The sequence below is a fragment of the Zootoca vivipara genome, chromosome 10, assembly GCF_965207765.1.
Source record: "Zootoca vivipara chromosome 10, rZooViv2.hap1.1, whole genome shotgun sequence".
Lineage (NCBI taxonomy): Eukaryota > Metazoa > Chordata > Lepidosauria > Squamata > Lacertidae > Zootoca > Zootoca vivipara.
The window spans coordinates 52,577,942-52,598,769 of record NC_142593.1 but is presented as its reverse complement, the minus strand read 5'-3'; the positions used below and the strand labels follow the sequence as shown (position 1 = coordinate 52,598,769).

Here is a 20,828-nt window from a genome sequence, read left to right as displayed (position 1 = left end):
GGCACTCATAATTAGAGGCGAATAGCTAAGGGAAAGAGCCACTGTAGGCCTCAAAATCATGTAAGCTTATGAAAATGGCACATGTTGGGCCAATTACTTGAAATTTTGCATACCTGAATCTACCTGATGAGGTCTACAAATGTGCTAAAAATTGCTACAAGGACAGCAAATTTAAAAATGCTGAAGATTAGCACACTGACTCCTTTTTATTCCAATTTTTAAACAAGCTTATCCTATCTTTTCTTTCCATTTTGGGTGAGAATTATTGGTGTACTTCATTCAGGCTTGTTGAGGAAGGCATTCTGTCATCAGTTTGAAGTTATGAGCAGTGGTTCAAAGGTTTTCCTGCCCCATTAAAAGTCTGTGGGACCAACTACTGACAAAATGAGGCAGTGTGTGCAGAAAACACACGTTGAAAAGTAGAACTACTGCGCAGCAGAGCAAAAATTTCCAGAAGGGCGGTCATATTAATTTGTTGCTGCAAAAACAGTGAAGACTCGTGGAACATTAACAAGTCCTATTTTTCTGCTTTCAGGAAGTATTTCTTTTGGGGCATGGGTGTTACATATGGAAGCATTCAAAAAATATATCATTCTGCCAGCAGTTCAAAGCATTATGGTCCATTCTACCACCTCATTCCTCTGTGGCTCCCTTCTGAAGTTTTGCACATGGAGAGTGGATGACTGGTAAAAATGTCACTTTGGCTTCCATGAATTCCAAGTTCTGTCACTTTGCCACAGCAGCTAGAAATTATACCTCAAATTCAAAAACTGAAGTGGCAAAAGTTACACCTCTCCCACGTCTTGCTTCAAACCCTCCTGAGTGCTTCTGCTTGGCTGGAATGTGTATTTGGACTGTGGCGATGCTCTTCCTTGCCTGGCTAGACAGATGTGGGGTGTTCTCTCTCTCTCTCTCTCTCTCTCTCTCTCTCTCTCTCTCTCTCTCTCTGTGTGTGTGTGTGTGTGTGTGTGTGTGTGTGTGAAGACACCTCTGACCTTTTTTGTGCATGGCTGGAATGAAGCCGACTGTACAAAGATGAGTCACATCCAGGGCTCCACCCAGTTTTGCATGTGGCCCTGCCTGCCACTGGGATGTTGCCCAAGAGAGATTGTGCCTTTGAGCTGAAAAAGCTTCTCAACTACTGGTGCAGCCCAATTACTGGGCAGTGGGGTGGGTACTGAACATTAACCTTGTTTTGATCAGTACCATTTTATTCTTGTGACATGGCAACGGCAGCCGTTTCCTGATGCCATTTTCCTTTTCCTCCTCCTCCTCCTCCTCCTCCTCCTCCTCCTCCTCCTCCTCCTCCTCCTCCTCCTCCTCCTCCTCCTCTGTCCTGGCTGACCTTAGTCTTTTTGGTCTGTGCTGCCATTTAACCTGACTGGATGTGGTGATGCATGATTATGTAAGTCTGTGAGATTGCCGACAAAAAAACATGGAACATCCCAGCCCAAGTGATAATATGAAATAATATGAAAATTGGCATTGAGAGAAACGGCATTGGGACAACCCGAAAAGGTTGGCAGAGAGTATTGTAAACTAAACAGAAAGCACTCCTCAACTCCCGCTGACAGAAACACAGTTAAGAAATGTCAGAACACTCCTAATTAAAACATTTGTTTTTAAGCTATAGTGCAAGCAACAGAATGTGTTTTGTGCATGTCTCTCCTTTGATTCACACCACCTAACTAAGCCCCATGTGAGGTTCCCTCATCGGGGATTCACCTCCTCACGTCTGAGTTATGGTATCTGGTTTTGCTAATTCCATTCTCTCATCAACGCTCTCTTAAATTAAAAAATCTGCCATGAGGACACAATCCCGCAGGGATTGCAGCTTTATACAACCATCACATAGAATCTCAATTACTGTCATTCGGATCCGATCATCTGTGTTTAACAGAATGGGGAGGAAGGAAGCAATTATGTGATCGTTGCAGACAGAACCGTCTTCTGCAAACACCGTAATAAAACACAGGAGAGTGGCAGAGAACAAACCACTCTCAGAAAGGAAACGGAAGGGAGGCCCAGGGATAGATTAGCAGCACCGTTGAATAAGATTTTCCCTTGGCTCGATAGCAGGTAAGCCGACTTAACAGAATTGCATCACACAATCAGTGTTTCTTTAATTTGTAATTTAAGGCAGCAATGAAGAGACCCAGAAGAAATGCAATCTGAGAGTTCCTGTTTTTCAGTTATGTTCCCAGAAGCATCTCATGTACAGATTGGAAGATAAAAGTGCATTTTTATTCTGCACCGGAAAGGCCTCCTCTGAAGTACAGTGTCAGTTTTGGGTTCCACATACCAAGAGACTTAATATTAGTATCGCTTGCAAAATCAAAACTGATTCCCTGCAACATACAGAGGACATTGCATTCCCCAGGTGGCACACAATCAAGTCTCTTCTTTCCAGTAGCACCTTAGAGACCAACTAAGTTTGTCATTGGTATGAGCTTTCATGTGCATGCACACTTCTTCAGAAGAAGTGCATGCACACTTCTTCAGAAGAAGTGCATGCACACGAAAGCTCATACCAATGACAAACTTAGTTGGTCTCTAAGGTGCTACTGGAAGGATTTTTTTTATTTTGTTTCGATTACAGCAGACCAACACGGCTACCTACCTGTAACTAGAATTAAGTCTCTGTTAGTGTACCCACATCCGCAGCCTCTCCTCATGGCATCCATGTCTTTTGTGGCTTGGTCACTATAACCAGGCATAGCCAGAACAGGATTTGCATCCACAGTACCGTGTTTCTCATATTATAAGACACGTCTTATATTTATTTTTTCCTCAAAAAAACACACTATGGCTTATTTTCAAGGGATGTCTTATTTTTTTCCTCCTCCTCCTGCCGCGGCCGGCATTGCTGCTGCGCCTATCACTATGTCTTATTTTCGGGGTATGGCTTATATTCCTTGAATGCTTAAAAATCCTGCTATGGCTTATTTTATGGGTATGTCTTAAAATATGAGAAACAGGGTACTGTTTCCATGCATTCCTAAGGGGGTAAATTAATTCACCCCCTTGTATTGCAAAAAGAGAAAGGGCTTCAATCAAACACACCACTGATGACAGGGTGATGCCTGGCCCTGCTAACAGCAGCAATAGAAGTGAGCACAGAATGTCCACGTTTTTGCCCCATCCCTCATTGCAACCAACTTGTTTTGCTCCATAGCTAAGAGAAACGATCACCATCTGTCTAACATAATCCTAACAATTTTACCTGCTCAAGGTGTTCCAACCTTGCAACTGGAAAAAACTATGCAAGACTAGACAGGAACTTGGCCTGATCACAGCAAGGCTTTCAGGTAAATTTAAGCAGCATCCAAGGATCTTCCAAATTTCAAAAGGCCACTTGTCAAATGGTACGAGACCTTGCAAAAGGCACGAGGTTGACATTGCTACTTTCTCTGATAGCCGCATATCAGTGCATGCTTAAAAGTGCACAATGCCTATGCTTTAAAGGCTAGACCTGAATGCAGGGTTCAGCTTAAAAGATTCAAGACAGCCTTGTATTAGCTGCCAGCCAGAGCTCATAGCAGAAAAGCTTCAGCATCTCTCTTTAATGGGGGAAAAGGAGCCTGGGCAACACTAGCCAAGCTGGCAGACATCTAACAGAGTCTGCCACACATGCGGCAATTAATTCTCTTATCACTACGAATTTGAAAATTAGAGTTGGCAGTAGAGCGCTCATTTATTTTCAGGAGCAAAAGGAAGAGAGTACTCAGAAACTGGAGCAGTTGATAAAGAAACCTCTGTCATTGCAGGAGAATGAAAACTTGGGACATGGATATTAAATTCAGCTCCAGCCTCCGCAATGATGCAGTGAGCACAAGGGGGCTACTAAGATCATTCCAGAGCTCAGCATATAGGGAAGCCCAAACAGAGCGAGCTTCATAGTCTCCTGAGCCACTGCAAGGTGCTTGGACTGTGTTGATCCTCACTCTCTTTACACCCAGTGTGGTGTAGTGATTAAGAGCGGTAGACTCGTAATCTGGGGAACCGGGTTCGCATCTCCGCTCCTCCACATGCAGCTGCTGGGTGACCTTGGGGCAAGTCACACTTCTCTGAAGTCTCTCAGCCCCACTCACCTCACGGACTGTTTGTTGTGGGGGAGGAAGGGAAAAGGAGATTGTTAGCCGCTTTGAGACTCCTTCGGGTAGCGATAAAGCAGGATATCAAATCCAAACTCTTCTTCTTCCAGCCCATATGTAAGCTCTTTGAACAGTGTTCTCCAACAGGCACTGTAGTTTCCGTCTTACCCAGGTAGCGTGGCCAATGGCCAAGGATGAAAGGAGTTGTAGTCCAAAGCATCTGGTTCATATCATTGCCCCAGACTATAAATCTTGGCAGCCCAGAAGGGGGGGATGGAGCCACTCTCTGGTCCATCCATACACAGTTGCAGACACTAGAGCATGAATGCTTTCCCCCGAACCCTGAAGAGACACCTCTGCCACCAGAGCCCAAAGACTGGTTCACAGACTTTTGGGGAGGATCATGAGACAATATCCCGAACTACCTAGTCCTGCAGCTGCTCTAAGGTGCTGATGAGATAATTTGGATGTTCTGCCTCAACTGCACAATCACCAGCTTTAGTCATGAAACCCACCCATAGATCTCTCTCCAAGGTGCTGAACACACTTTGTTTCGCCTTTCTGTGTGCACAGAACCCTGGGATCCTCTGCGCTTGGGCCGGCTTTCATTCGGTAAGCACCCCCATGGGACAGGATAGTACAATGTGGCAGGTAAGGCTCTAACCATCTGAGAAAAAGTTCTCCCTGCAGCCCGCACATTGCCTCTGTAGAGTTAAGCAACTGAAAGCCTGCCTGTTGCCAGCAAAGCTTTCTTTTGCTGAAGACTGGTGAATTTTCTCTGTAGCACAGCCTGCAGAAGCATAGTAGGAAAGGGCTTGCTAAAAACGAAATGATTTGACATACGAAAGGTGAAACACAGGAGAACAAAAGAGCATCTTTGAAAAGGGAATATTGATTCTGTTTCGAGACCAGGCTAATGCAAGTCTCGTCTTCTGAAGACTATTACTGTAGTGGGGTTGGGATCTGAATTCTCCATTAAAAATGTGCTGGGACAATGTTGACACAAAGTCAAATTTGCAAGCACTGGCTGAGGCTGAGGTTACACAGCTGAAGGCAACACGAAGGCAGCATCAATCTGCATTCAATCTTCCAAAAAAAGAGAGGCAAGAACAACAGAACTTTAGAAAAGACTGTCTTGAACCAAGCAAACTTTGAAATTCTAAAGGCGGGTAAAACCCCAAATCCCACTTTCCATGTCATGTGTTGCCGGCAGGAAATCCCTGGCAGCAGGCACAAGTCAGTAGTGTCACGAGCACAAGAGGAGACTGGAATTCTGATCTGGTTGACTCAGAATAATCCCCCACCAGCCCTTGCAGATGCATCTGAAGGGGCAATGAGCTGAAGCAGGGCATTTGCCAATGGAAATCCTTCCATTTCCCTGAAGTTCTCCTAACTCTTAATTTCCACATTCTGCTTCAGCTGTCTTACAATGTAAAAGTTGCTTCCAGAAAACTAATGGAACATAGTGCATGCTTGGTAATTCATTTCCTGATTCAGGGGGGGGGGGGAAAATGCTTGCAACTCCCTTAATTCGGAAAGTCGCAGGAGTAAAGTGATGAAATTGCGGGCGGGATACCGCCATGCAGTTCTTCACTGCTGTTTTCACGGGGGGACTATTATTTGAAGAACCAACCCAGCATATGGAACATAGCAATGGGGTCGGCTCCAGATCTGCTCACAATTAAGAACTTTGGAAACGGATCGAGAGACAGGCCCCCACCAGTAGAGCAATGCAGAAAATGTTGCATAGCTCCAAAGATTTTCTGCAACATCAGTTCGCTCACACAAATTTGGATGCCGCAATTTCAACGCACTGAACGTTTTATGGCCCATCAGTGTTTGTTTTATTTCATGCATCTCAAATATTTCCCACCTCATTCGAAACATTTTTGTGTTTTTAATGAAATTTTTCATCTTGTGTTTATCTCTCTCCAACGTGGTGAGGCGGCTCTTTCCACAAGGTGTACGTATCGTAACACAAATGCTCTCTCCCCCCCTCCAGATTGCCCCAAAGTAGGAGTATTTTTGCCACAGTTGAGTTGGCCCTTACCTCCATGATAGGACTGGAAGCCAGAACTTTCTCTTCAATATTGGTTTCACTGGAGGAGCCTCCTACGGATGCGAAGTAGCGCATGGCATATTTGGCAGAGACGGTTTTGCCGGCACCAGACTCCCCACTAACAATAATGGACTGGTTCTTCTCATCCCTGTATGAGGAAGAATGAGGCAGGTGTTACATTTAACCTCTTAACATTGCTTTCTTTTCTTGGCCGGCTCATATCACTTCATATTGTCTGCCTCCCATTTACTGTACCTGGAATGGGCCAATGGCTATTTCATTCCATGTAAAGAGTAGAATTGATACCGCAAGGATCTGAACTTCTCAGTTATTTGAAACTTGGTTTGTTTATTTCAAAATGTGACCTGCCTTACTAAAATGTTAAAGGTAGGTAATGGAGAGAAAAAAGAGAGCCTATTTGCATGCAAAACGCACAGAGCTGTTCGCCTCTATAGTGGTACCTCAGTTTACAAACACAATTGGTTCCGGAAGTCCGTACTTAACCTGAAGCGAACTTTCCCATTGAAAGTAATGGAAAGTGAATTAATCTGTTCCAGACGGGTCCACGGAGTACTCAACCTGAAGTGTACTTAACCCGAGGTATGACTGTAATTGGTTCTGAAAGTCCGTACTTAACCTGAAGCATACTTAACCTGAAGCGAACTTTCCCATTGAAAGCAATGGAAAGTGGATTAATCCGTTCCAGATGGGTCCGTGGAGTACTCAACCTGAAGCATACTTAACCTGAGTTATGAGTGTAATTGGTTCCAGAAGTCCGTACTTAACCTGAAGCGTACTTAACCTGAAGCGAACTGTCCCATTGAAAGAAATGGAAAGTGGATTAATCCGTTCCAGGCGGGTCCACGGAGTACTTAAACTGAAAATACTCAAACCGGGGCATACTTAAACCGAGGTATGACTGTACATAGTTCCATCCTTATTTCAGACATTGTGATATATCAATATATTGCAATGTTTAGCTGGCGATATATCGTGATGTTGAAATCTCCCAGTCCTAACAGCTGGTCCAATACATTTTGCCACCTGAAGTGAAGAAGAAGACGGTGCCTCCCCATTCCTTTTACAAAGGTGACCAGACTAGTATCTGACTCTTATTTCAGCACTAGAAATTAACCACACTCTTGAACCATGTATACCAGTTTGAGATCCTTGGAAGATGGTACATAAGGTGGTACATAAATGTGATAAATAAATAAATCCCTATTTTTCAAGCCTGCTGGCATACATTGTTTCCTTCACTTTTGTTCTGAATCTTTAATTATTGTTATTTATTGTTTTTAAAGCACCATCCCAGGCAATGAGGGATCACACAGTGAACATGTTCATTGCATGGCGCCATAGTCATTTGGTTGGCCACTGTGCGAACAGGATGCTGGACTAGATGGGCCATTGGCCTGATCCTTCAGTATCTTCTTATATTCTTAATTAACCCATTAATGTTTAATGTGCTACTGATCTGAAGTGCAACTAATCAATAGATGGTTTTGATTGTGCTTCATTGCACTTAATTGCTTTGATGTTGTTAGCTGCTTTCATGATCAATAAATATGGAAAGAAGGAGCAGAAGTGTCTTAAATGAATAAAAATCTTAAGCAGCAAAATTCTAGATCTTGAAACTACTTGAACAATGTTAAGAATCTTGTCAGTGGGAGGGAAAGGGACTGATTTTGAGGGGACATAGGATTCACTGCACTCAGTAGCTGCTCCTTATACCTCCCTGTGATTAGCAAACCAAGAAATATGCAAAATAAGCATGCAAAAATATATTTAGTCTGTGTGATTAAAGCAGCTCTCTGAGCTTTGCTTACGACCGACGAGGATCAGTGGTACCTTATTTATTCAGATTTAGAGACCACCCTATACCACATAGCAAGAGACTATTCAAATATTATATTAACATATCATTAAAAGTCTCCTCTTTTCTGCTAGCTTAAACCTGATCCTGAATCAACAACTCAGAATAGATAGCACAGAATTATGATTCTGTCAGTGCAATGGATGCACAACCCAAGCTTTAATCAGAACCAAGTTGCTTGTGTGCCTCTTTGAACAGCTGCAGAACAGAAACCGCAGAATGGCTGGAAGATGTCTAGTTAATTTACTGCAAGAACCCTGTGAGGTGGGTTAGGGCTGAGTGGTCCAAGGTCGCGCACTGAACTGCAGAGTAGGATTTGAACTCTGATCTCCAAGGTCCTACCCAAACACTCTATCCTCTATGTCACACTTGCACTCTCTCTGCCTTCTTCCTGCCACCTCATTATTGGTACTGACTGCACTTATCGCTGCCCTTGCCTTTCCTCTCATGGATCTGTTTGGATGTATTTGTTGTCCCCAAGATGGACCACGAGGCTGTGGTTGCGAATGAAAAAAAGGGGGGGAGGCTGCCTGTTTCCCACCTCCTCCCTTGAATTCACCAGCTCTAGACCAAGTGAATGAGGCTTGTAGGTCTGCGTGTGTGGAGGAGGAATAGCCACACAGCCTCTGCACTGCCGTGTGGAGGTTGGCACTTCCTGGTGAGCAGTGTTAGAAACTCAGATATATAAGACAGGCACTATTGTTGTTGTTGTTTAGTCATTTAGTCGTGTCCAACTCTTTGTGACCCCATGGACCAGAGCACGCCAGGCACTCCTGTCTTCCACTGCCTCCCGCAGTTTGGTCAGACTCATGTTGGTAGCTTCGAGAACACTGTCCAACCATCTCGTCCTCTGTTGTCCCCTTCTCCTTGTGCCCTCCATCTTTCCCAACATCAGGGTCTTTTCCAGGGAGTCTTCTCTTCTCATGAGGTGGCCAAAGTATTGGAGCCTCAGCTTCACGATCTGTCCTTCTAGTGAGCACTCAGGGCTGACTTCCTTAAGAATGGATAGGTTTGATCTTCTTGCAGTCCATGGGACTCTCAAGAGTCTCCTCCAGCACCATAATTCAAAAGCATCAATTCTTCAGCGATCAGCCTTCTTTAAGGTCCAGCTCTCACTTCCATACATCACTACTGGGAAAACAGGCGCCATATCGCTCCTCAAACCAAGGTTGCAGTCACCAAAACTGAATGTCTAGTTGCCATTTGCTCTAAAGTCTTATTTTTCTAAGGATGGACTGACTACTGTGATTGATTCTCAGTTAAACACCTGGCTAGTTCAGATGACAACCTTGAGCTAGGTTAAGAGCTTTGAGAACTTAAAGAAGAAAAGCCCCTTGATCCTGGGACAGTCCATATATATTGGCCAATTCCAACCTCTTTTTCTTAATGCATCCGCTGAGGCTGCACAGAAAAAGTGATTTGTTTCCACTGATTCATTCTGATTGTATAGATAAAATATAACTGATCAGAAGGTATTAATGTGTGGAAGCAGTCCGGATCCAATGAACCCCATATGGTGGAGATGTCAGGAGCCATCCTGGCACCCAGGCATCTTCACTTGGTCACAAGTGGTTGAAAGCTAGGTGCAAAATGCGCCTGGCGCCTGGCTAATTTCGAACACTGCTGCTGAAGGGACAAAGGCTGTCGGTTCTCTTCTCTTATTCCTCATTGCTCAAGATCTAGGCCGCCAGGCATGTCAATCCTGAGATTCAGGCCCAATGTGGCTGAGCCTTTTCTCTCTCTCTTTTTAAAGGGTTTTGGCCCCTAGGGCAGTGTTTCTCAACCTTTTTTGGGCCACGGCACACTTGGTCCCTGAAAAAAAATCACGAGGCACACCACCATTAAAAAAGTTAAAAAATTTAACTCTGTGCCGCCCTATATTATAATTATGACTGTAAGAAACACTTGCCAAATATTGCTTTCTGGCGGGCCAGAGTTGTGCATTGGCGGCCGCCAGGCTCGTTTGCACTGAGCTTTGGGAAAGAGGAGGAGAAATATTGCTTTCCGGCGGGTCAGTGCACGTGACAATGCAAATCGCCCTTCTCGTTGCCGCACGTCGCCGCACACCAGCCAGCGTCTCGCGGCACACTAGTGTGCCGCGGAACAGTGGTTGAGAAACGCTGCCCTAGGGGCTCAATAACAATGGAAGGGGTAAGGGGGGATTCCCAGCCCCCCCACCTTCTCATTCCTCCACTTTGGATCCCATGCTTCAAGATGGCGCTGCCTGGGTGTAGGCCTCTTTCAGCAAGCAACAATTGCACCCAGAACCTCACTAGACAACTCCCTCCCATAGATCTATCTGAGCTCTCCATTTGGCTCCAGACCTGCCGGGACTCAAATGCAGGTAGGTGCCTCTGCCTTCGAGCACTAACAGTCTTCTAGTCAAAACATGCTTCAAGACTCATTGCCCTGGAGAAAATTTAAGATTTGCCATCTACTCTTATAAACATCAAGGGACGCAGGTGGCGCTGTGGGTTAAACCACAGAGCCTAGGGCTTGGTGATCAGAAGGTCGGCGGTTCGAATCCCTGCGATGGGGTGAGCTTCCGTTGCTCGGTCCCAGCTCCTGCCAACCTAGCAGTTCGAAAGCACGTCAAAGTGCAAGTAAATAAATAGGTACCGCTACGATGGGAAGGTAAACGGCATTTCCGTGTGCTGTTCGCCAGGAGCAGCTTTGTCATGCTGGCCACATGACCTGGAAGCTGTATGCTGGCTCCCTCGGCCAATAACGCAAGATGAGCGCCGCAACCCCAGAGTCGGTCATGACTGGACCTAATGGTCAGGGGTCCCTTTACCTTTACCTTATAAGCATCATACACAGAGGATGATTTTTAAAGGAAAGACTGCATAAATTAGAGAACAGAGTGGACTCCACACAGTTTCCAAAGACACCATGTGCTCCTTTGAGTCATGGGGAATCCCAAGACTGACAGTCAGTGTCTGCTGTCAAAAGTACCCCACCCATTATTTCCAGACAGGACTTTTTTGTGAATCATTCTCCAACATCCCAGGATGAATTCAACTGTCATGCACCATTTAACACTTTGATTTAAACCAGATGTGTTTCAAGTAAGTTTCAACCAGAGGCTCTCCTCTTGTTGAAGGGGTGGGGGTGAGAAGAAAATGGACCCATGATGGCTACTCTTCACTCTATTGATATGGCAGGGAAAGAGAAATCGGCCTCGGTCCAGTATACCTGAAGGAGCGTCTCCACCCCCATCGTTCTGCCCAGACACTGAGGTCCAGCGCTGAGGGCCTTCTGGTGGTTCCCTCGCTATGAGAAGCCAAGTTACAGGGAACCAGGCAGAGGGTCTTCTTGGTAGTGGCACCCACCCTGTGGAATGGCCTCCCACCAGAGGTCAAAGAGAACAACAATTACCAGACCTTTAGAAGGCATCTCAAGGCAGCCCTGTTTAGGGAAGCTTTTAGTGTTTGATGGATTTCTGTATTTTAATATTTTGTTGGAAGCCGCCCAGAGTGGCTAGGGGAACCCGGCCAGATGGGCGGGGTATAAATAATAAATTATTATTATTATTATTATTATTATTATTATTATTATTATTATTATTATTATCATCATTAGTAAGCCACATCAGACAGGCAGGTAGAATGAAACTGGAGGAACAGCCAGTTACCCCACACCCAGAATGAAGACTCAACATTCAAGCAATTGGTTAAAGGTTATATTTATATAAACAAATAACAACTTGCAAACCAAACAAGTGCAGGCAGTTATAATCTGTACATGCAGGAGATTTCCTGCCTGCTTCCAAGAGCCAAACCACCCAAGAGAAGCTCCATCACTTACACAGGTGTGATGGTAGGCAAACAGCCTCTTCCCCTAAAGAGACGTTATGGGGGTGTGACCTGACCTTTCCCAGCCACAACCCCCCCAACTGTTCACCATTCAGCAGGTGGCACACAGCAGGTCCCAAGAGCACAAAACCAAACCCCCCTGCCCCCCAGCTGAAACAGGGAAAAGAGGAAGAGTTTGAGGGAGGAGTTTCCGTTACATCAGGCATCCTCAAACTGCGGCCCTCCAGATGTTTTGGCCTACAACTCCCATGATCCCTAGCTAACAGGACCAGTGGTCAGGGATGATGGGAATTGTAGTCCAAAACATCTGGAGGGCCGAAGTTTGGGGATGCTTGCTTTACAGTATATGGGAAGCCTACCAGCCCCAAGAGGCTGCATCAAACTTGAACCAGAGGCCATGTGGAGAATCCCTCAGCAGCTCCCTTTGGGAAGAGACCTTGTGAGCCTTCCTCCTAAAAGTGGGTGGGGTGAATTCATCCCAACGAAAGCCTGGAAGTGGCGTTGCCAAATCTGCACGATGCTACCAAATCAGAGAGACAGGTTGTAAACATTCTCCTACCTGCGCAGAACAGAAGGCAATGTTTCCACATGATGATTCCTATGGTGGTTCTAGCATAAAAACGTGAACCCCCTTCTTCTAAATCATTTTGTGTGCTGGCAAGTGTTTTGACTTGAGAGCCTCAGGAGGCCTTTCCAATTGCTGTGACTTAAGGAAAGGTCAACTTCCTGCAACCGTTTCAGGGGTCAAACCTTAAATACGGAGACAAACAACAGGAAGCCACGCAAACCAATCTAGTCGCCAACAGCCTCCCATCTGAAGCCAGTTCCAAGCCATCAGGCAGGCCAAAGACAGAGGTGATGGCTCACTAACTCACATATTCCAAAAAATTCCTTCAGTAGCACCTTAAAGACCAACTAAGTTTTTATTTTGGTATGAGCTTTCGTGTGCATGCACACTTCGTCAGATACACTGAAACAGAATCCACCAAACCCTTATGTATATTCAGAGGGGTGTGTGTGATGGGAATGGGTGATGGGCTGATGGGAGTGGTAAACCTGTAGATGGCTGTTAACGACTGCTGATGACTGCAATTGGTCCTGGGGGGGGGGGAAGCAAGGGCTGAGGCACTAAAGAAAGCTTGATCATGCATAATGAGATAAGAATCCACGGAGCCACCTGGGATGAATAAAGACTACCATCCACAGGTTTACCACTCCCATCAGCCCATCACCCATTCCCATCACCCCCACCCTCTGAATATACACAAGGGTTGGGTGGATTCTGTTTCAGTGTATCTGACGAAGTGTGCATGCACACGAAAGCTCATACCAAAATAAAAACTTAGTTGGTCTTTAAGGTGCTACTGAAGGAATTTTTTTATTTTGCTTCGACTCAGACCAACACGGCTACCTACCTCACATATTCCAATAGAAGTAAAGGCTCTGTCGGAGTCACATCTGAGGCACATAAAGGGCCAGGATACTTTAAGGACCGCATGTCTCCTTATCTGCCTAAGAGCTTCAAAAGATGGCCTTCAGTGGTGGTACCCCAGGCTACGCAACACTTGCTCTACCCAGAACTTACCTAGATGCCAAGCTTTAAAAACATAAAATTATACGTTGACTGGAGACTTTCATGTTGCTGCTTTTATATTGCTGGTGTTTATTTTTAATTATGCTGACTGTTTTATTGTGTTCTTTAATGCTGTTGCTTCCATGTTTATTTTTCATTTGCTTTGTTGCAATGTGAACTTTTTGTAAGTCCTGGGAACCGGGTGAAAAGCAGGAGGAAATCAACTCAAACAGATCAACCAACTACCCCCCACCCTCCCAACACAGTGGGTGATTTTGTAATTTTGCTCACAGCTGACAGGAAGGAACAGAAAGTCCTTTGCTGCTGCTGGCATAGGCCTAGATGGGTGAAGTCAAACTAGTCCCTCTTAAAACTAACGCTTCAGTTCTCAGAAAAACACAAAAGCCACAAAGAATTTTTATTTATTACTTGTACTCCAGGAGAGATCGCATGCGTTTGTTACACAATATGGCGTACTGCTCCCCAAGACCCCAAATAAAAAAACCCCTGACAGCCACATCAACAAGCTTAGAGAACATTGAAAAACCCTCCGTCATCCTTCTCTTAAATTACGTAGGATAGAGATGGATCTATGGGTAGCAAACCACTATTGTTCTGCACAAAATAGCAAAAACAAATCAGAGCACAGACACTCCATGCTCTTCCCATTGCCCTAAAAAGGTTTCAACTTTAGATGATGCATTACTACTACATATTGGTCCAGGTTAAGCGTTATAAGAGTTATCAATAAAGCAGTTGTCCTATATAGAGAGCATAGCTCTATGGCGAATATGGTGTTTTAAAGAGAGGAATAAGAACTGTGTCCTGTTCCCCCCCCCCCGGGATCTGTGATATTTCACAATAGGTCAGATGACAAGAATACCCCCAGTAGCAAAGAAAAGAAAAGAAAAGAAAAGAAAAGAAAAGAAAAGAAAAGAAAAGAAAAGAAAAGAAAAGAAAAGAAAAGAAAAGAAACCACTGCAGTAGACAGAAACAGACAAAGGACGTACTTCTTCACGCAATGCATTAAGTGAACTTGGGGAGTTCACTGCCACAAGATGTGGCAATAATCTCTAGACTTAGGCACTGTTTTTTAAATTCCTAAAGAGTACCCGTATGTTGATCAAAAGGAATCAGCCGCGACAGTGGCTCCTGCAACAAAATGCAGCTGAGCATTCTCACCTAACAGAAACCCTCCTGTTCAGGGTTCCAGCTGGCCATGTGCTCCTACAAGATACTCTATTGCATGTTTTTCATTCTATCCCAGTTTTTCCATTGCTGGCCACCCATCACTTTCTTTCCCTGCTTATGGGCTTGCCTTGACAGAAAAGCAGAATATTTGACTAGGTGAACTGTCCACATAGTATAAACCACTTTTAAAAGGACAAAAAATATATTCAGCATCTGTCAAGCTCCTGTGTGAGGCGTGTAAAATTCCACTTCTCCAGCTAGTGACCCGAGAGAGAAATGAGGTTCCAAATACTTACAACACCCCCCCTACCCCCCCACAGCGCTGCAGGTAGACCAACTAATACCAAGAGGACTGAAATCTGGATGCAACAAGTTTTCCAAATCTGCCAAATTCAGGAGCACAGCCGTCAATCTTCCCTGCACATTTCCCCTTCTAAGTGCAACACCCGCTAAGGCACACTCACACATACATATATACAAGGAATCCCTGTGGACAACGAAAGTGATAAAAAGACCCAACAAACACCATTCGCTGCTAATGCAATCAGCCTGCCAAGGTTTATTTCCCCTCCCTCGCGTTTCACAAAAGATTTGCCTGAACAGCTGACCCCTTGTTTGTTCAGAAGCACTCAGCTGGGTGCTTCAGACCTTGCCAAGTTTACAATTTGGATCTGAAAGGCCAGTTTTAAGACATGAATCACAGAATGCAATGGTGCCGGCATTCTCAGCCTTCCGCAGGATTTTGAGGGGTCCTGGGCAGGCTGCCTTTGGTGACGGCTACCTCCCTCATGTATACTGCTGCCTGGGCTCCCAGCGGCAATGCTGCAAGGAGTAGGGCATAAGGAACGCATGAAGCAGCCCTCACAGATCAAATGCCATTGCTAGAGCATGTGCGTCACCTGACACAACCTCTGGCAGTGTACTCTTTGCAATGTGCCCCATTCACACACTCAACCACGAATCATCGAGACAAGACATGGAGAAGAGTTTATGTGGAATGGGCATACCCAATTTGTCCACTTGGTTTGGAGAAAATAAAACTTTGAGGTGACACGATAGAAGGGTCCCTTCCAGCTCTACAATTCTACGACTCAAGGTCTTGTGCAGCTCTTCTCCTAAACCCACCAAACCCAAGAAAAGTAGGAAAACTGGACAAAGTAAGATAAATCACGGGACATTTACGGTACTTCAATTTATGTGACCTGCACAAGCTGCAGAATTCGACTTCTCTCACTACAGAATGTTCACCTCATGTTTCTCAAACCCGCTCTTTTTCAAGCAACACAAAGTTACCAAGTTAGACATGACTGATGGCTTTGTTAACAAGAATATTCTCAGAAATTATCTTTCCTGCACAAAGCTAGGAGCTGCCCTCTCGCAGCACAGGAGAGCAAAGAGATCAAATGTCCACTTACTGGTAATAGCTTCAACTCCTGCAGCTGGGCAAAGGTGAGTGGTCTCCCTTATTCTCACATTAATCTTCAAGGCGGAAAATAACCTTTCCAGATGTCTTCAGTTTAATTGATGCCACTAGCTCATGGATAGGCTAATTATAAAGGTTAATGATGCTTCTTTGTATTCCTACCTTGCAAGCACGTTCCTTCTAGCAAGAGCAAGGGCTCTGTCCCATGGATCTCCAGCCTTTCATTCCCAATTTTGTAAAAAATAAATAATTTTTTTGTAAAATGCTTCATAGACCAAAAGACTTCAGATCCACCATTTTTTATTGAAGATAAGGAAATGCTCTATCTTATCCCGCTTGCCCTTACCCCTTACTTTAGACTACTGAAAGAGTAAAAACTCATCTGGTCACCTATGTGGAGCAAGAATTAACTTGTGTGGCAATGTCCCTCCTTCCCGTGTAATAAAGACACAAGACGCGGTAAATGAGTTTAATTGGGTGGTTAAGGCCACAACTTTATCGATTACGAACGTTGAGTGGAATTGGGTTAGGCGTTGGAACCTATCAGAATATATCCGACTCCAACCTGTGTGTTGGAGCCCATGAGAAGTTAACCACCAGTGATGTACATCTATCGGAACTCCTCCTGTGGCCACCGAAGGGGCGTGCCCTACGGCCCTGGCATCTCCAGGCTCAGGACCAAGCCCCACCCCCAGAATCCTTTAACAGAATTACCGTGTTTCCCACATTTTAAGACACCGTCTTATATTAATTTTACTCAAGAAAATAAGCCTATGGCTTATTTTCGGGGGGTGTCTTTTTATTATTATTACTGTAAGTACCTCCTTACAACTAGTAAGAATTGTACACTGCTTTAAGAAAGCAGCGCTACAAATGAAGGCAGGAAAGAGGAAAGGCTTTTCTTCCGCCCTGCTTTCTCCCTCCTTGGCTCCCCTCCTTCCGCCGCCTGTCACCCGCCGCCGCTCTCCTTCGGGCCATGCGGCCCCGGAACGTTTCAGCGGCGCGGCTCCTCCCGCCGCCTGTCACCCGCCGCCGCTCGCCTTCGGGCCATGCGGCCCCAGAACGTTTCGGCGGCGCGGCTCCTCCCGCCGCCTGTCACCCGCCGGCGCTCTCCTTCGGGCCATGCGGCCCCAGAACTTTTCGGCGGCGCGGCTCCTGCTGCTGCCTGTCACCCGCCGGCGCTCTCCTTCGGGCCATGCGGCCCCAGAACTTTTCGGCGGCGCGGCTCCTGCTGCTGCCTGTCACCTGCCGCCGCTCTCCTTCGGGCCATGCGGCCCCAGAACTTTTCGGCGGCGCGGCTCCTGCTGCTGCCTGTCACCCGCCGCCGCTCTCCTTCGGGCCATGCGGCCCCAGAACTTTTCGGCGGCGCGGCTCCTCCCGCCGCCTGTCACCCGCCGCTGCTCGCCTTCGGGCCATGCGGCCCCAGAACGTTTCGGCGGCGCGGCTCCTCCCGCCGCCTGTCACCCGCCGCCGCTCTCCTTCGGGCCATGCGGCCCCAGAACTTTTCGGCGGCGCGGCTCCTGCTGCTGCCTGTCACCCGCCGGCGCTCTCCTTCGGGCCATGCGGCCCCAGAACTTTTCGGCGGCGCGGCTCCTGCTGCTGCCTGTCACCCGCCGCCGCTCTCCTTCGGGCCATGCGGCCCCAGAACTTTTCGGCGGCGCGGCTCCTGCTGCTGCCTGTCACCCGCCGCCGCTCTCCTTGGGGCCATGCGGCCCCAGAACGTTTCGACGGCGCGGCTCCTCCCGCCGCCTGTCACCCGCCGCCGCTCGCCTTCGGGCCATGCGGCCCCAGAACGTTTCGGCGGCGCGGCTCCTCCCGCCGCCTGTCACCCGCCGGCGCTCTCCTTCGGGCCATGCGGCCCCAGAACGTTTCTGCGGCGCGGCTCCTCCTGCCGCCTGTCACCCGCCGCCGCTCTCCTTCGGGCCATGCGGCCCCAGAACTTTTCGGCGGCGCGGCTCCTGCCGCTGCCTGTCACCCGCCGCCGCTCTGCTTCGGGCCATGCAGCCCCACAACATTCCGGCGGCGCGGAAGGGGCCAGCAGGGCTCCCGACGCAGAGGGGTTTTCCTGTCCGGGCGCTCGGCCCAAGTGGAAAAAAAGTCCTGGGAAGAGCGGAAAGGCTCCCAGCGTGGCTCACCTGGTGACGCGCTCAATTCATGCACCCCCTCCCAACTGGTTTCAAGCCTCTCGAGGCTCTAAAGGAAAGCAAGAAGGTACGTCTTATTTTCGGGGTATGTCTTATATTTCGCGAATGCATTAAAACCCTGCCATGGCTTACTTTATGACTACGTATTAAAAAAGGGGAAACACGGTACTTCTCCAAATTTGGGCAGTTGCTGACGTAACCTGCCCCTCCCCGTCTCATTGTTATGCAAATTTCCAACGCCTAACCGCCTAACCTAAGTTGTGACGGATTGCTATGAGGTAGGCGAAAAACCCATTGCGGCTAACCCCCAATGGGAAAAATCCTACCAGGCCCCCTGGCCAACCAGGGCAACCAACTGACGTTCATAGCAGCGTCCCCTACCTAAGGGGTGGGCGGGCGGGTGAATCGTTCGCTCTGGCGAACAGGGCATAAAGAGGCAGAGTTCCCGCCTGCAGGGGGCTTTAAACTCGAAGCCCCACCCCCGGCCAACCTGATTGGTCGGTCCGGGTGTGATGCAGGCGGGAACCTTCCATCACGCAGGGGCTGAGCTAGCAGTCCCTGCGCAATGGTTTAGTCGGGAAGCCCACAACCCCACCTCCGTAGCAGGCGCGGAAGTGGCTCTCCAGGTAACAAGACATGGAATCTCTGGTCAACTAGAAGAGTGTCTGGATAGTTCATTTTCAATCAATTGGAGCCACCAATAGATAAAATGGGATCTATGCGGACAACACTTGCAGCTATATAGCCTTATCTTTTGTTCTGTTGTGAAGTTACGCACTTGTTCTGAGGTTATGTAGGTTTGCAATAGCAGAATAATATTATGGGAGTTTTATTGGGAGCCACAACCAGGAATCAGAGTTGAGACACCAGAACAAGCCAGGAGATGGAGGCAGCAAAGACTATTGCCACCTAGGCAAAGTACTAGTCTGTAGAGGAAGCCCTTATACACTTCTAGAGTCAACAGCAAGCCTGGGTGAATAATATGTATACTGTATCTCAAATACTTAGGATTCTCCATTACTTGGACCATGCCTAGGAAGAGGCTCCAATCTGTTTTCCTGGTGGTTTACTACATAGGGCAACTGAATGCAGAGATGTGGGCTCCCAGTCCTGGCCTAGGCACCTCCTGAAAGAGCTCACCACCTGCCCACACCCATATACCTGTCTGCACTCATGCCTGACACCTCAACCCTTTGCCCTCTAGTTACTGGGTTAAAAAACTCAAGACAAAAGGAGCTGATGTTTGTGCTACAGCTGGGTTTTAACAAATGAGGCCCTGCTCCACAAAACAGCTACCTCTGCCTGTTCTAAATGAATCACGGTTAATTACTTTGCTCTACATTAAGGGACTGTGTGTTTCTCATTTGTCTATGTCAGTCTTCAAATGCTTTACACTACGCAGAGAAAACGCAGCTCATCAATTCTGAAGTTCCCCCCAAGGGTTTCCCTGAAGGCAACACAAGGAGCTCAAGTTGCAAGTCCAGGTTAAATTTGCCATGATTGGGCTAACAATTGATGGTTAGTCTTACTGTTCCATCACATTTCCAAGGTGGCCATAGTGGGTCTTTATGTTCTGTTACGCACTTTTCAAGGCGGGGGGATACCAATTTAAGGAAATAAAAAGGCAACAGGTGTAGGTTGTCATTAGGATTACCGGTAACTATTGTGCTTATTATCACACGAAGTGTTTCATAGGCAGCTGCATTATACTGAATCATAGAATTGCAGAGTTGGAAGAGAACATGAGGATCATCTAATCCAGGCACCCCCAAACTGCGGCCCTCCAGATGTTTGGGCCTACAACTCCCATGATCCCTAGCTAAGAGGACCAGTAGTCAGGGATGTTGGGAATTGTAGTCCAAAACATCTGCAGGGCCGAAGTTTGGGGATGCCTGATCTAATCCAACCTCCTGCAGTGCAGGAATCTTTTGCCCAAAGTGGGGCTCAAACCCATGACCCTGAGATTAAGAGTCTCATAGCTCTATCAACTGAGCTATCCCTTATTTATCCCAGTCATAATCCTTTGAGGCTAGTCTTAAGGACATCAAAAAAGCTTTAGGACAGTATTTTCCAACCAGGTGCCTCCCAGATGTTTGGAACCATAACTCCCATCAACACCTGCCAGCGCATGCAGGTTGAGGCTGATAGGAGTTTTAAACCAAAACATCTGGGAGGGCACCAGGTTGGGAAAGACTGCTTTAGGATAAGCAAGAATTCAAGAGTGACTGATACACATCTGAACCCAGGAGCAAACTCACTGAGTCACATGTTGGAAGCACTTCACTTATGTCCTTAAATAATTTCCTTGCTAACTCACGGCCACTTTATTTATTTATTGGATTTACAAAGATGTTTGTGGATGCGAACGTGACATGAAGGCTGGCAATATCAACCCTGCCATGTGGGTTGACCACAGTGCCTGGAGACAGACCGTCAGGTTGTACATCTACAGCAGTGACCAGAGCAGGAATGACCACAGGGACAGAATTTTCAACCATCAAATGGCTGGGTAAACAGGAAACGTGCCTCATTAGGGAGGGCATTACACGAGTGGGAGACTACCACCAAAAAGGCTCCGTCACAGCTCACCACCAGCTGGGCAACCCCCAGCAACCACATGGCCTTTAGAGCTCTAGCTCTGAAGCTTTGCAGT

At 46.9% G+C, this 20,828-nt stretch overlaps 1 protein-coding gene across 8 annotated transcripts in view; it reads right to left on the bottom strand.

Annotated features, from left to right (window-relative positions):
* MYO5B (myosin VB) overlaps positions 1 to 20,828 on the bottom strand; it is a 269,223-nt gene that overhangs the window by 127,815 nt on the left and 120,580 nt on the right. For all 8 annotated transcript variants that reach the window (XM_060280366.2, XM_088653127.1, XM_088653128.1 and 5 more), the window contains exon 5: positions 6,145 to 6,301. In XM_060280366.2, the coding sequence (XP_060136349.2) occupies positions 6,145 to 6,301 (157 nt within the window). The remainder of the gene's footprint in view (positions 1 to 6,144; positions 6,302 to 20,828) is intronic.